Genomic DNA, 16,351 nt, shown 5'->3' with positions numbered 1-16,351 from the left:
CACCCTGTGTGTGCAAGGCTCTCCGACTGTCTGGGGCCGCATGCTGGTTTGTGTACATGGGATTGCATCTGGAACTGCGTACTCATCAGTGTACGCTGTGCTGTATTGCGCATGTTGAGACTGTGTGTAAGCAGCTCGTGATGGCACTCCCCGTCCCCCTTTACCTGGCGATCTCACACTTCATGACGTCCAGGCCCCTCTTGGGCATGTAGCAGAGACCTCTCTGTGAATCCTTGCTGGAGAACATGGAAAGGAAGTGGACGTAGGGAGCCTCGTCTGTCACCTCGTAGTAACGGATGCTGCTGTCCCCCTGTGAAAGGGCAGAACTGAGGTCAGGGGGCATCCTCCTCCCACTGCGACCCTGACCCGACCTCCAACCCACTCTCTATCCCCCTCTTACTTACCTGACCCACAACTCTGACCCCCCGGAACCCCAACTCTGACCCCCAGCCCTTTACATAGAGAGGACTAGAATATGGGAGCAAGAATGTAATGCTGGGCTTTACAGGGCACTAGTCAGACTGCACTGGGAGCATTGTGAGCAGTTTTGGGCCCCTTGTCTCAGAAAGGATGTGCTGGCATCGGTGAGGGCTCGGAGGTAGTTTATAGGAATAATCCAGGAATGTAAGGGTTAACATATGATGGCTCTGGGCCTGTACTCCTTGGAGTTCAGAAGAGTAAGGGGGGAATCTCATTGGAACTTACCGAATATTGAAAGGCCCAGATAGGGTGGATGTGGAGAGGATGTTTCCTATAGTGAGGGAGTCTAGGACCTGAGGGCACAGCGTCAGGATACAAGATTTCTCTTTAGAACAGAGATGAGGAGGATATTCTTCAGCCAGAGGATGGTACGTCTGAGGAGTCCATCACTACAGGGGCAATGGAGACCAAGTCATTGGGTATATTTAAAGCGGAGGTTAATAGGTTTCTGATTAGTCAGGGTATCAAGGGTTACGGAGAGAAGGCAGGAGATGGGGTTTGAGAGGAATAATAAATCAGCCATGTTGGACTTGCAAAGCAGACTCGATGGGCCAAATGGCCTAATTCTGCTCCTATGTCTTTTGGTCTTAAGAATCATGGCCCGGGTGGGAGGGATTATTGATGATAGGTGCGGATCCCCCCCCCCCCCCCGGTACCACAGACAGTGGCAGACACACTGAGTCATGCCAGTTGAAATCACAGTGCAGTTTATTGTCAGATGTGCACAGATGCAATGAAAACCTGACTTGCAGCGATAACAGAGGCAGAAACACATCAACAGATTTTACAAGAAATAAAATCAGACACAGACAGAGGGAGCAGGTTCTCTAGCAAAGTGATCGGACCGGTCACTGTCCTGCTGTACCGACACAGTGACTTGGCCGTGCCAGTTGGGTGAAGGACCGAATGGCTGAAGGGAAGTCGCTGTTCCTGAACCTGACGGTGTGGGACGTCAAGCTTCCGTACCTCCTGCCCGAGGGGAGCCGTCAGGAGATGGATGTGGGACAAACGGGAGCAACTCAGGAAGTCACCTTGGTCAGCTCAGATGAGCTGCCCTGAAGGACCTGTTCTGTGGTAGGTAACCCTGTGACGAGGGGACCGACCCAGGCGGGAAAGAGAAGGAATGTTGCATAGACGTTCTTCTAAGTTTGTTTTTACCTTTGAGGTCCATGTCCATAGATTCCTCAAAGTTGCTGTGCAAGTTGTTAAGAAGTTGTGTGATGTGTTGGCCTTCCTTAGTCAAGCGATTCAGTTCAACAGCCATGAGGTTGTGTTGCAGCCCGTTAAAACCCTGGATAGACCACACTTGGAATATTCTTGAAATGACCAGTTCTGGTCACCTCATTATAGGAAGGAACTGAAAGCTTTAGAGAGGATGCACAGGAGATTTACCAGGATTCTGCCCGGATTAGAGAACGTGTCTTATGAGGAACTAGGGCTTTGCTCTCTCACGGTGGTGTCTGAAAAGAGGATGCTGTCCGAGTTGCATGCCATCTTGGTCAATGTCTCCCATCCACTACACGATGTACTGGTTGGGCACAGGAGTACATCCAGCCAGAGACTCATTCCACCGAGATGCAGCACAGAGCGTCATAGGAAGTCATTCCTGCCTGTGGCCATCAAACTTTACAACTCCTCCCTTGGAGGGTCAGACACCCTGAGCCAATAGGCTGGTCCTGGACTTATTTCCTGGCACAATTTACATATTACTATTTAACTATTTATGGTTTTATTACTATTTAATTATTTATGATGCAACTGTAACGAAAACCAATTTCCCCCGGGATCAATAAAGTATGACTATGACTATGAAAAGCAAAGGAAGATGAGAGGCGACTTGATAGATGCGTACAAGATGATAAGAGGAATAGATAGAGCGGACAGACAGCAACTTTTTCTACCCAGGTCAACAATAGCTGTTACAAGAGGGTGTAATTTTAAAGGAGTGTAGGAAAGTATAGGGGAGATGTCAGAGGTAAGTTTTTTTTTAACATAGGGAATGGTCAGTGTCTAGAACATTTTCCCCAGAAAGGGTGTGGGGGCTTTGGAGAGGGTGTGAGGGCTTTGGAGAGGGTGTGAGGGCTTTGGAGAGAGTGTGAGGGCTTTGGAGAGGGTGTGAGGGCTTTGGAGAGGGTGTGGGGGCTTTGGAGAGGGTGTGAGGGCTTTGGAGAGGGTGTGAGGGCTTTGGAGAGAGTGTGAGGGCTTTGGAGAGGGTGTGGGGGCTTTGGAGAGGGTGTGGGGGCTTTGGAGAGGGTGCAGAAGATGTTCACCAGGATGCTGCCTGGATTAGAGGGTATGAGCTGTAAGCAGAAGTTGGACAAACTTGGGTCATTTTCTCTGGAGTAGCTGAGACTGAGGGGAGACCTGATAGAGGTCCATAAGATTATGAGAGGCATTGACAGAGTTGACAGCCAATACCTTTATCTCCAGGGTGGAAATGTCTAATAGCAGATAGTAAGAGGGGGTATGTTCAAAGGAGATGTGTAAGGCATTAATTTTTGACAGAGAGAGTGGTAGCTGCCTTGACTGTACTGCCCCAGCTGGTGGTGCAGGCAGGTAGAGGTGTTAACGGGTTGATAGATAGTGTTGGATCTGGAGATAATATTGTCCTGAAGATTCCCCTGAAGTAAAAATGAGGTGTAATTCTTGCGGTTACAACCATTTTATTAATAATAAAGAAAAAACACCAACCTGCTATTCTGCAGAAGGAAGACAAAAAAAAAGGAAGAAAGAAGTTGTGGTCACCGTATAGTGAAAACTAGATCAAACTAAGATAAGGAAGTTTCTCAACAAGACCAGCCTATGAGGCAGCTCGGGTTACGGTGTGGCACGGGCTGCGGATGAAGAATATACCAAAAAATACAGAAACAAACTAGAATTGCAGGGGGATGGGAACCCGAGTGCAAGAGATTGTGGAGAAGGATGTTTTTAAGACTGTAGACAAAGTCAGGAATCAAAAGGTCGAGCATGGTGTGACTAAAGTCCTGAGCTGTGTATATTTCAATGCAAGAAGTATCGTAGGAAAGGCGGATGAGCCCAGGACACGGATCAACACCTAGAATTATGACATTGTGGCCATTAGTGAGACTCAGTTTAGGAGGGGCAGGGCTGGCGGTTCAATATTCCAGGGTTCTGTTGGTTTAGACGTGAAAAAATGGGAGGGATTAAAGGAGGAGATGGAGACATTACTAGTCAGGGAAAATGTCACGGCAGTGCTCTATCAGGACAGATTGGAGAACTTGTCTAGTGAGAAATAAGAAAGGTATGATCACCCAACAGTCCTAGGGATTTAGAGGGACAAATTTGTAAAGAGATCACAGACTGTTGCAGGAAACACAAGGTTGCTTTTAAATTTGCACATATTGACTGGGACTGCCGTACTGTAAAAAGACTAGATGGGATAGAGTTTGTCAAATATATTGAGGAAAGCTCCCTGATCAGTTTCCGTAGAAGTCACAATGAGAGAGTGATCTGCCATTGGGGACTGAGACAGGGCAGGTGTCAGAAGTTTGTGAAGGGAAACACTTTGCGTCCAGTGACCACAATGCCATTACTTTTCAAAGTACATATGGTCCACAAATTGAGATTCTAGATTGGAGAAAGGCCAATTTTGATGGTATCGGAAATGATCTGGCAGTGGGGACAGACTGTTTTCTGGCAAAGGTGTACTTAAGTGGGAGGCCTTCAAAAGTGAAATATTTGAGAGTACAAAGCTTATATGTGCCTGGCAGAATAAAATGTAAAGATAACAGGTTTAGGGAACCTTGGTTTTCAAGAGATATTGAGGCCCTGATTAAGAAACAAAGGAGGTGCATAGCATGTATAGACAGGTAGGAACAAAATTAGGTACTTATAGAGTACAAAAAATGCAAGAGAACACGGAAGAAAGAAATCAGGAAGGCTAAAAGAAGGCATGAGGTTGCCCTGGCAGACAAGGTGAAGGAGAATCCCAAGGGATTCTACAGATATATTAAGACAAAAGGATTGCAAGGAACAAAGTTGATCCTCTGGAAGATTAGACTGGTAATCCATGTGTGGAGGCAAAACAGATGGGTGAGATATTAAATAATTTTTTGCATCTGTATTTACTCAGGAGATGACCATAAAGTCTACAGAAGTGAGGCAAAGAGGTATCAACTTCATAGACCCAGTACAGATTACAGAGGAGGGCAGTGTACTGTCTTGAGCCAATTAGGGTGGATAAATCCCCAGGGCCTGACAACGTGTTCCCTCGGACCCTGTGGGAGGCAAGTGCAGAAATTGCTGGGGCCCTAGTAGAGATATTTAAATCATCCTTAATGACAGGAAAGGTACTGGAGGACTGGCAGATAGCCAACGTTATCCCACTGGCTCTAAGAATAAAACAGAACATTTTAAGCCAGTGAGCCTGAGATCAGTTGTGGGAAAAGTGTTGAAAGGTATTCTAAGTGAGTATGTGAGTATTTGGATAGACATGGACTGATTAGCGATAGTCAGCATGGTCTTGTGCATGGTAGGAAGGAAAATTGATGAAGGCAAAGCTGTGGATGTTGTCTACGTGAACTTTAGCAAGGCATTTGACAAGGTCCTGCATGGAAGGTTGGTTCAGTTGCTCAGCATTCAAGATGAGGTAGTCAATTGGATTAGACACTGGCTTTGTGGAAGAGCCAGAGATTGGTAGTAGATGGTTGCCTCTCTGACTGAAGACCTGTGACTAGTGAAGTTCTGAAGGGATCGGTGCTGGTTCCTTTGCTGTCTGTCATTTATATCAATGATCTGGATGATAATGTGGTTAACTGGATCAGCAAATTTGTAGATGACTCCAAGATTGGGAATGTAATGTACAGCTAGGAAGACTATGAGAACTTGCAATGTGGTCTGGATCAGATGGAAAACTGGGCTGAAAAATGGCAGATGGAATTTGATGTAGAGAAGGGCGAGGTGTTTCACATCAGTAGGACCAACCAGGGTAGGTCTTACATGGTGAACGGGAGGGCACTGAGGAGTGTGGTAGAACAAAGGGACCAGGGAATACAGATCCATAATTCATTGAAAGTGGTGTCACAGGTAGATAGGGTTGTAACAAAAGCTTTTGGCATGTTGGCCTTCATAAATTAATGTATTGAGTACAGGAGATGGGATGTAATGTCGAGGTTGTTTAAGACATTGGTAAGGCCTAATTTGGAGTATTGTGTGCAGGTCTGGTCACCTACCTACAGTAAGGATGAAAATAAAATTGAAAGAGTACAGAGAAAATTTACAAGGACGTTGCTAGGTCTGCAGGATGTGAGTTATAAGGAAAATTTAATAGGTTAATCCTGGACAGATTAGATATGGCAAAGTTATTTCCCATGGTGGGGGAGTCTAGAACAAGAGGGCACGAATTCAGGATTGAAGGACGTCCATTTAGAACAGAGATGCGAAGAAATTACTTTATCAGAGGGTGGTAAATCTGTGGAATTTGTCAGCACGAGCAGCTGTGGGGGCCAAATCATTGGGTGTATTTAAGACAGAGATAGACAGGTTCTTGATTAGTAGGGCATCAAAGGGTGTGGGGTGAAGGTAGGGGAATGAGGATGACTGGAAGAATTGGATCAGCCCATGATTGAATGATGGAGCAGATTCGATGGGCCAAATGACCTACTCCTGCTCCTATATCTTATGGTCTTATTTTATGGTCTTAATCCTTGGAATTTAGAAGATTAAGGGGAGATTTCATAGAACTATACGAAATGATGAGGGGTATAGACAGGGTAAATGCAAGCAGGCTTTTTCCACTGAGGTTGGGTGGGACAACAGCCAGAGGCCATGGGTTAAGGGTGAAAGGTGAAAGGTTTAAGGGGAAGATGAGGGGACACTTCTTCTTCATGACAGTGTGAAATGGGTTGCCAGCACAAGTGGTGCTTGCGAGCTGGATTTCAATGTTTCAGTGACACACCGGGCTGCGGGAATTAACTCGCTCGGTTGGCGTTCCATTTTACTTATGTTGACCTTCGAGCCCCGTTGCCCAAGCAACCCCCAGCAAGTCGATTAACCCAAACCCCGTCACCGGGCAATTTACAAGACCAAACAGCCAGCCCGGTACGTCTTTGGACTGTGGGAGGAAAGTGGGTGACCCGGGGAAAACCCAGGCATTCCGCGGGGAGACGGGCAGACACCGCTACAGACAGTCAGCGCCAGAGCTGAACGACAGAAAGCCTCGAGCTGTAATACGGGCGCACTACCCCGGCGGCCAATGTGGCCACACTGCAGGGCCCTGCTCCCGAGCTGTGCTCATCACCGGGACAGCAAGTCATCCCTCTCCACCCTCAATCCCCTCAATCCCCTCATTCACTCACACTCCCCTCCACCCTCAATCCCCTCATTCACTCACACTCCCCTCCACCCTCAATCCCCTCATTCACACACTCCCCTCCACCCTCAATCCCCTCATTCACTCACATCCCTCTCCACCCTCAATCCCCTCATTCACTCACATCCCTCTCCACCCTCAATCCCCTCATTCACTCACACTCCCCTCCACCCTCAATCCCCTCATTCACTCACACTCCCCTCCACCCTCAATCCCCTCATTCACACACTCCCCTCCACCCTCAATCCCCTCATTCACACACTCCCCTCCACCCTCAATCCCCTCATTCACTCACATCCCTCTCCACCCTCAATCCCCTCATTCACTCACATCCCTCTCCACCCTCAATCCCCTCATTCACTCACACTCCCCTCCACCCTCAATCCCCTCATTCACACACTCCCCTCCACCCTCAATCCCCTCATTCACTCACATCCCTCTCCACCCTCAATCCCCTCATTCACTCACACTCCCCTCCACCCTCAATCCCCTCATTCACTCACACCTCTCTCCACCCTCAATCCACTCATTCACTCACACTCCCCTCCACCCTCAATCCCCTCATTCACTCACATCTTTCTCCACCCTCAATCCCCTCATTCACTCACACCTCTCTCCACCCTGAATCCCCTCATTCACTCAGATCTCTCTCCACCCTCAATCCCCTCATTCACTCACTCCACTCCATTTTCACTCCTCCTCAGTTACATCCCCTCCATCCTCACTCCCCCTTCACTCACTCACTCCTCTCCCCATCATGCCTTCCCCTCCCTTCCCTGACCCCTCACCTTTCCCTCCCACTCCCCTCCTGGTGACACACCTCTCCCTACTCCCTCAGCTCCCCTGCCAACTCTCCCCTCTGCCCACCCCTCTCTGTCCCTCCTTCCTCCCACCATTCACCCCCTCACATCCCTTCATCTTCCCATGTCACTCGTCAGTCACACACAGCATCCCCTCTCCCATCTCTCCTCCAGTCCCCCCCGCACGCCCACCTTGCCGCACAGGTAGACCACACCCGTGTCCTGGTCGTAGAAGGGGATCAGCACCCCACTGCTCACATCGATCTCCTGCATCGACATTGGGTTATCCATGGATTTCTGGGAAGGGACGGGGTGGGGAGGAATTTGGCAGGGGTCAGACAGCATGATAGGCAGCCATTAAACCCCCCCCCCCGACAACAACATTTCCCCACCCATTGACAGGAAAAATGTCACACCATTCCCCGATCATTGACACCCTCCCCCGATCATTGACACCCTCCCCCGATGATTGACACCGTCCCCTGACCCTCAACACCCTCCCCCGATCATCCTCCAACATTCACTCCTCTCCCTTCCTTCCTCTTTCCACCTCATCCCTCCATCTTTTCTCCATCCTCATTCTCCCTCCCTCAGCCTCACCCTCCTCTCCCCCACTCCTCCTTTCCCATCTTCCTCTCCCCTCCCTCTCCCTACCTCACTATCTCTTCTTCCCATCTACACCCCCTCTCCCTCCCAATCCCTCACACTCCTCTGTCCTCAGTCTATCCCCACTCCTCCATGAACCTCTTTCTCCCTCTCCCCATACTCACCGGGTCCCACAATCCCTTAACCCACCATCCCCCCATCCCCCTCCCCTCTCACCCCACTCCCCTCCCCGCGCTCACCGGGTCCCACAGAGCCACCTGCCGCTCGGTCATGCGGCCGAAGCCGGTGGTGAGGATCTTCCCGTCGGTCATGAAGATGGCTCTGACCGGGCGTGTCCCCTCGTGGGGCTTCTCTTTCTCCTGGGGAGCCGGCAAGAGAGAGACGAGGATGTCAGCCCGAATGGGGAGAAATAGGGGAGGGAGTGAAAGACGAGGGAGAGGGGCCGAGAGGGAGAGGCCGGGCTGGAGTAGAGACTGGATGGGTTGGTCTTGAAGAGACAGGCAGAGAGTCCGGGGAAAGGGAGGACGGTGGGCAGTGACCGGCAGGAGAGTACTGTGGACCGGACGTGTCCGCAGGGGTCTGGACCCACCAGGATGAGGGTCTGACCGGCAGGAGAGTACTGTGGACCAGACATGTCCACGGGAGTTGGGACCCACCAGGATGAGGGTCTGTTTCCAGGGAAAGGGAGGACGGTGGGGAGTGACCGGCAGGGGAGTACTGTGGACCGTACGTGTCCACGGGGGTCTGGACCCACCAGGATGAGGGTCTGACTGGCAGGAGAGTACTGTGGACCGGATGTGTCCGGAGGGGTTGGGACCCACCAGGGTGAGGGTCGGTTTCCAGGGAAAGGGAGGATGGTGGGGAGTGACCGGCAGGGGAGTACTGTGGACCGGACATGTCCACGGGGGTCTGGACCCACCAGGATGAGGGTCTGTTTCCGGGGCTCAATGACCCTCAGCTTCTTGTCCTTGCAGGTGGTGACGAGGCGGCTGCCGTCCTGGTTCCAAGCCACACTGTAGATCATGTCGGGATGGAGGGTGTCAATCACCACTGCCCGCTCGGCTGTGCTGACGTTCCAGATGATGATCACGTTGTCTCCTCCTGAGGGAAGGGTGGTAGAGAGGTTGGGGATTGAAGAACGTCCACTGAACCAACCTCCTCTGCACCCTGACCCCACCCTCGATCTGCACTTTGCCCACAGTTTCCCACTTGGAGCTTGACCCCAGAGAAACCCCTCCCTGACCTTTACCCCCTCAACAGCCCCATCCCCTGACCTTACCCTGAAGCAACCCTTCCAAGACCACTACCCTGCAGTGATGTCATTCCCTCCACTCTGATCCTTACCCACACCAAGGGAGTACTCCTTGACCTATAACCTGACTGTGACCCAGCCTCCTGCCTATATCCCCACTGTGACCCCACTCCCCGACCCACACCATCACCTTGACCCCACTCCCTGACCTACAATCCATTATGGCCTCACCTATAACCCCAACGTCACCCGACACCCTGACCTTTACCCCACAGTGACCACAATCGTGCTCTTTACCCCCATGGTGACCCCACTGCTTGACCTCTCCCCACGGTAAACCCACTCCATGTCTTTAACACACAGTGACCCCCCCCCCATGATCTATCCCCACATAGTGACCCCCAGACTGACCGGCACTCAGAAGCACATTGGAGGCGGTCGGGTGCCAGGACACAATGCCCACCCGCTTGGTATGTCCCTCCAGGCTGACCAGGGGCTCTGTGAGGGAAGTTGTTAAGCCCCCCTCCGGGATCTCCCAGATCTGTGGGGTAAGGAGAGACAGAACCAGTGAGACAGAGAGAGTGCAGGGGAGAGGGAGTCAGACACTGGGGAGTAGAGGGAGAGAGAGGGAGAGAGAGGGAGGGGAGAGGGAGTCGGACACTGTGGGAAGGAGAGGGAGGGAGAGGGAGTGGGAGGGGAGAGAGAGTCGGACACTGTGGGAAGGAGAGGGAGGGAGAGGGAGTGGGAGGGGAGAGAGAGTCGGACACTGTGGGGAGGAGAGAGAGGGAGAGGGAGTGGGAGGGGAGAGAGTCGGACACTGTGGGGAGGAGAGGGAGAGAGAGGGAGGGGAGAGGGAGTCAGAAACTGTGGGAAGGAGGGAGAGGGAGAGGGAGTGGGAGGGGAGAGAGAGTCAGACACTGTGGGGAGGAGAGGGGGGGAGAGGGAGTGGGAAAGAGAGTCGGACACTGTGGGGAGGAGAGAGAGGGAGAGGGAATGGGAGGGGAGAGAGAGTCGGACACTGTGGGGAGGAGAGGGAGGGAGAGGGAGTGGGAGGGGAGAGAGAGTCGGACACTGTGGGGAGGAGAGAGAGGGAGAGGGAATGGGAGGGGAGAGAGAGTCGGACACTGTGGGGAGGAGAGGGAGGGAGAGGGAGTGGGAGGGGAGAGAGAGTCGGACACTGTGGGGAGGAGAGGGAGGAAGAGGGAGTGGGAGGGGAGAGAGAGTCGGACACTGTGGGGAGGAGAGAGAGGGAGAGGGAGTGGGAGGGGAGAGAGAGTTGGACACTGAGGAGGAGAGAGAGGGAGAGGGAGGGAGTGGGAGGGGAGAGAGAGTCGGACACTGTGGGGAGGAGAGGGAGAAAGGGAGTGCATCAGTATCTGTAGGGAGGTGCTTAGAATCAGAAGGAGGGAGGGAGAGGGAGAGAGCGATAGGTGGACAGAGGCTATGACGAGGGAGGGAGGGTGGGACTGTGTCAAAACACATAAGAAATTGAGGGTCTCACTCCTCCTTGGGTGTAATCTCGTGGGTTGTAATCTGTGCATATGCTGAGGCAAGAAGGAGAGAGGGGATGGGGAGAGAAAAGCAAGGAGGAGTGAGAGGGGAAGAGGGGAGGAAAGAGGGGAAGAGGGGGGATGAGGGGGGAAAGAGGGGAAGAGGGGAAGAGGGGAAGAGAGGATGAGAGGGGAAGAGGGGATAGGGAAAGAGGGGATGGGGAAAGAAGGGATGAGAGGGGAAGAGGGGATGGGGAAAGAGGGGAAGAGGGGATGAGAGGGGAAGAGGGGATGAGAGGGGAAGAGGGGATGAGTGGGGGAAGAGGGGATGAGTGGGGGAAGAGGGGATGAGAGGGGAAGAGGAGATGAGAGGAGATGAGAGGGGAAGAGGGGATGAGAGGAGATGAGAGGGGAAGAGGGGATGAGAGGGGAAGAGGGGATGAGTGGGGAAAGAGGGGATGAGAGGGGAAGGGATGGGGAGGGTAGGGAGGGAGAGGGGAGAGGAGAGGGAAGAGGAGAGGGGAGTGAGGGGGAGGTGGAGAGGACAATGAGAGGGAGAGGAGGAGGAGTGAGAGGGGGATTGGGGGGAAAAGGGGAAGAGAGCAGGGCAGAGGATGAGACAGTGAAGGAAAGTGTCGAGGAATGGGGAGTGAGGGACAGTTGAGGGGGAGTGTCCACGCAGTGGGTCACAAGCAGCGTAAAGAGGACGGACAGAAGGAGACGAGCGAGGGGTGGGGAGAGGGGTGGTTTCTGACCATGACTGAACAATCCTCCGATCCGCTGGCGATGATGTGGTCATTGTGGGGACACCATTCGATATCGAGCACCACGGCCGTGTGTCCACACACCAGCGGGGTGGACTTGTCAATTCTGCCACACTGTGAAATATAGAGATACAGAGTGAATCTCCCTCCACACCGTCCCATCACACACTCCCGGGGTCAGACACAGACTGAAACTCCCTCCACACCGTCCCATCACACACTCCCGGGGTCAGACACAGAGTGAAGCTCCCTCCACACCGTCCCATCACACACTCCCGGGGTCAGACACAGAGTGAAACTCCCTCCACACCGTCCCATCACACACTCCCGGGGTCAGACACAGAGTGAAGCTCCCTCCACACCGTCCCATCACACACTCCCGGGGTCAGACACAGAGTGAAACTCCCTCCACACCGTCCCATCACACACTCCCGGGGTCAGACACAGACTGAAACTCCCTCCACACCGTCCCATCACACACTCCCGGGGTCAGACACAGAGTGAAACTCCCTCCACACCGTCCCATCACACACTCCCGGGGTCAGACACAGAGTGAAGCTCCCTCCACACCGTCCCATCACACACTCCCGGGGTCAGACACAGAGTGAAACTCCCTCCACGCCGTCCCATCACACACTCCCGGGGTCAGACACAGAGTGAAGCTTCCTCCGCGCCGTCCCATCACACACTCCCGGGGTCAGACACAGAGTGAAGCTCCCTCCACGCCGTCCCATCACACACACTGTACACCCCTCCCATCTCTGTCAGCCCCTCCATTCTCTACACCCGCTCCTCATCTCCATCACCTCCCACACCTCCTTGTCTATGTCATCCCTTCCCTCCCGTACACTCTCTCCCGCCCTTACACCCCCTTCCTCCCTTAAACCCTTACTGCACTCTGTGACCTCCCCACCACTCCCTTTCCTGAACCCTCTCACCCACCTTGGATAGGGGGAGCACCATGAAGGCCCCTCCGCCTCCTGCCTCGACGATGATGGCGAGGAACTTCGGGTTGACGGAGCAGAAGTTACTGTCCCAGGTGTTCTGGGAGACGCGAATATCGTCATAACACTGGTCTGCCTTCAACGGCTGCCCATACACGTGACGGAACTTGCTGGTCCGAACTACCTTCCGCATCATTGCTGTTGAGGGGGGAGAGGGTGAGGCGAGGAAGGGAGAGGGTGAGGGTAAGGCAATGGACAGGAGGGGGAGAGAAGATGAGGTTAGGTTCAGACCACAGGGAAGAGGCCCCAGACAGAATTATTTTACAAACGGCCATTTTGGCCACATCTGAAATTGTGCGGTCAGTTCTGATTACCCCACATGCGGAAGGGTGTGGGGTCTCTGGAGAGGACGCACAAGAGGTTCTCCAGGATACTGCCTGGATTAGAGGGCATGCGCTGTAAGAAGGGGTCAGAAAACTTCCGCTTTGGAGGGGGGTGACCTGCTGAGGAAAGCCGCAGTGGTCCGGTCTCTGGGTCCTGTGGCTCAGGAGGGGAGGTGGAGGGAGTGAAGGAGAGGAGTGCAGAAGTGACAGGCGATTGTGTAGGTACAGAAGATTCTGTGGATGTGAAAGAGACGCACGAATGGTATGCTGCCTCCAAGGTGCCAGGGTCCAGGATGTCTCGGATCAGGTCCATGGCATTCCAAAGGGAGAAGGTGAACAGCCAGAAGTCATGGTACATATTGGTACCAACAGCACAGGGAGGAGGTCCTGAAGGGAGAATATGGGGAGTTGGGCAGAGAGCTGAAAAGCAGCACCTCCAGACTCATAATCTCTGTATTGCTGCCTGTGCCACGTACCACCGAGGGTAGGAAGAGGAGGATTTGGCAGGTGAGTGTGTGGCTGAGGAACTGGTGCAGTGGGCAGGGTTTCAGATTCCTGGACCTGTACAAGGGAACGCAAGGGGGACCAATATCCTTGCTGGAAAGCTTGCTAAAGCTGTTGGAGAGGGTGTGAACTAATTTGGCAGGGGATGGGGACTGGAATGATAGGGCTGAGTATGGGGTAGTTGGTATACGAGGAGATGCAGTTTGCAGTGAGACTGTGAGGAAGAACAAGCTGAAGTCAATAGGATGAGTTGCAGTGTAATGGGGGAAAAGTTGAAAAGGGTGATGAATACAGGACTGAGGGTGTTATAGTTGAATGCACGCAGTATATGAAACAAGGTAGATGAACTTGTAGCACAGTAAGAGAGCGACAGATATGATGCTATAGGCATCACTGAGTCATGGCTGGAAGACAATTATAGTTCGGAGGTTAACATCCAAAGATCTCAGGTGGTGATGAGAGGGCGTACAGGAGTGAGATATGCCAACTAGTAGAATGGTGCCACAGCAACAACCTGGCACTCAATGTCAGTAAGACAAAAGAGCTGATTGTGGACTTCAGGAAGGGTAAGACGAAGGAACACATACCCATCCTCACAGAGGGATCAGAAGTGGAGAGAGTGAGCAGTTTCAAGTTCCTGGGTGTCAAGATCTCTGAGGATCTAACCTGGTCCCAACACACTGATGAAGTCATAAAGAAGGCAAGATAGTGGCTATACTTTATTGGGTTTGAAGCGATTTGGCATGTCAACAAATACACTCAAAAACTTCTATAGTTGTACCGTGGAGAGCATTCTGACAGGCTGCATCACTGTCTGGTATGGAGGGGCTACTGCACAGGACCGAAAGAAGCTGCAGAGGGTTGTAAATCTAGTCAGCTCCATCTTGGGTACTAGCCTACAAAGTACCCCGGACATCTTTAGGGAGCGGTGTCTCAGAAAGGTAGCGTCCATTATTAAAAACCTCCAGCACCCAGGACATGCCCTTTTCTCACTGTTCCCATCAGGTAGGAGGTACAGAAGCCTGAAGGCACACACTCAGCGATTCAGGAACAGCTTCTTCCCCTCTGCCATCCAATTCCCAAATGGACATTGAATCTTTGGACACTACCTCACTTTTTAATATACAGTATTTCTGTTTTTGCACATTTTTAAATTATCTATTCAATATATGTAATTGATTTGCTTGTTAATTTATTACTATGTTTTATTATATTTATTTTTTCTCTCTCTCTGCTGGATTAGGCATTGCATTGAACTGCTGCTGCTAAGTTAACACATTTCACGTCACATGCCAGTGATAATGAATCTGATTCTGAGGATACACATTGTACCGAAACAACAGGCAGGAAGGCAGAGGGGGAGGGGTGGCTCTGTCTGTAAAACATGAAATCACATCCTTAGGAAGAACTGACATAGAATTAGAAGATGTAGAATCCTTGTGGGTAGAGTTAAGAAACCGCAAAGGTAAAAAGACCCTGATGGGATTTACATACAGATCTCCGACAGGTTGTGGCATATAAGTTACACCAGGAGGTAGAAAGGCTTGTAATAAGGGCAATGTTACAATAATCATGGAGAATTTCAATATGCTGGTAGATCGGGGAAAAATGGTTATTGCTAGAACCATAGAGAGGGAATTTGTAGAATGGTTTTCCAGAGCGGCTTGCTGCCCACTAGGGGATCAGCTATTCTTGTGGCCAAGTTGGTGGATGATACAAAGATAGGTGGAGTTGCTGATTGGCAGTGTTGAGGAAGCAGGGTGACTGCAGAAGGACTTGGACACATTGGAAGAATGGACACAGAGGTGGCAGATGGATGTTTCGGGAAGTGTTTGGTCATGCACTTCGGTAGATGGAATAAAGGCGTAGACAGTTTTCTAAATGGGGATAAAATTCAAAAATCAGAGGTGCAAATCGATTTGGGAGTTCTGATGCAGGATTCTCTAAAGGTTAATTTGCTGGTTGAGTTGGTGGTGAGGAAGGCAAATCAATGTTAGCATTCATTTCGAGAGGACGAGGATATAAAAACAAGGATGTAATGCTGAGGCTCAATTAGGCGCTGGTCAAACCACATTTGTCGGTTTTGGGCTCCTTATTTAAGAAAAGATGTGCTGGCATTGGAGGGGGTCAGAGGATGTTCACGAGAGTGAACCCAGGAATAATGTTAACACATGAGAAGTGTTTGATGGCTCTGGGCCTGTACTCGCTTTGAGTTTAGAAGAATGAGAGGGGATCTCATTGAAACCTATTACATAGCGAAAGCCCTAATCAAGAATCTATTAACCTCCACTGTAAATGGGTACACTGACTTGGCGTCCACAGCTGACTTTGGTAATGAACTCCACAGTTTCCCTACCCTCAGGCCAAAGACATGGAGAGGGTGTTTCCTGTAGCGGGGCAGTATAAGACCAGAGGGCACAGGCTCAGAATTGAGGGACTTCCAATTAGAGCAGAGATGAGGGAAAATGTCTTTGGCCTGAGGGTAGGGAAACTGTGGAGTTCATTACCAAAGTCAGCTGTGGACGCCAAGTCAGTGTACCCATTTACAGTGGAGGTTAATAGATTCTTGATTAGTCAGAGCTTCAAAGGTTACGAGAAGAAGGCAGGAGAATGGGGTTGAGGGAGATAATAAATCAGCCATGATGGAATGGAGGAGCAGACTGGATAGACTAAACGCCTTAATTCTGCTCCTCTGTCACTTGGTCTTATGGTCTTGACCTGGGTTGCTTTCTCTAGAATGGTGACAGCTGAGGGGAGACCCAGTCAAGGTTCATAAGATCATGGGAGGTACTTAAAG

General features: G+C 51.4%; 1 protein-coding gene across 1 annotated transcript in view; it reads right to left on the bottom strand.

Annotated features, from left to right (window-relative positions):
* LOC140204712 (coronin-1A-like) overlaps positions 1-16,351 on the bottom strand; it is a 42,849-nt gene that overhangs the window by 10,947 nt on the left and 15,551 nt on the right. Inside the window, exons 2-8 of the mRNA XM_072271411.1 lie at positions 12,666-12,865; positions 11,715-11,837; positions 9,881-10,010; positions 9,137-9,318; positions 8,457-8,576; positions 7,804-7,908; positions 165-310 (exon numbers count right to left, since the gene is read on the bottom strand). Coding sequence (XP_072127512.1) covers positions 165-310; positions 7,804-7,908; positions 8,457-8,576; positions 9,137-9,318; positions 9,881-10,010; positions 11,715-11,837; positions 12,666-12,863 — 1,004 coding nt within the window. The 5' untranslated portion in view covers positions 12,864-12,865. The remainder of the gene's footprint in view (positions 1-164; positions 311-7,803; positions 7,909-8,456; positions 8,577-9,136; positions 9,319-9,880; positions 10,011-11,714; positions 11,838-12,665; positions 12,866-16,351) is intronic.

This window comes from Mobula birostris, chromosome 11, assembly GCF_030028105.1.
Source record: "Mobula birostris isolate sMobBir1 chromosome 11, sMobBir1.hap1, whole genome shotgun sequence".
NCBI lineage: Eukaryota > Metazoa > Chordata > Chondrichthyes > Myliobatiformes > Myliobatidae > Mobula > Mobula birostris.
Note: the sequence above shows the minus strand (reverse complement) of the source record. Positions and strands in the feature narration are given on the sequence as shown.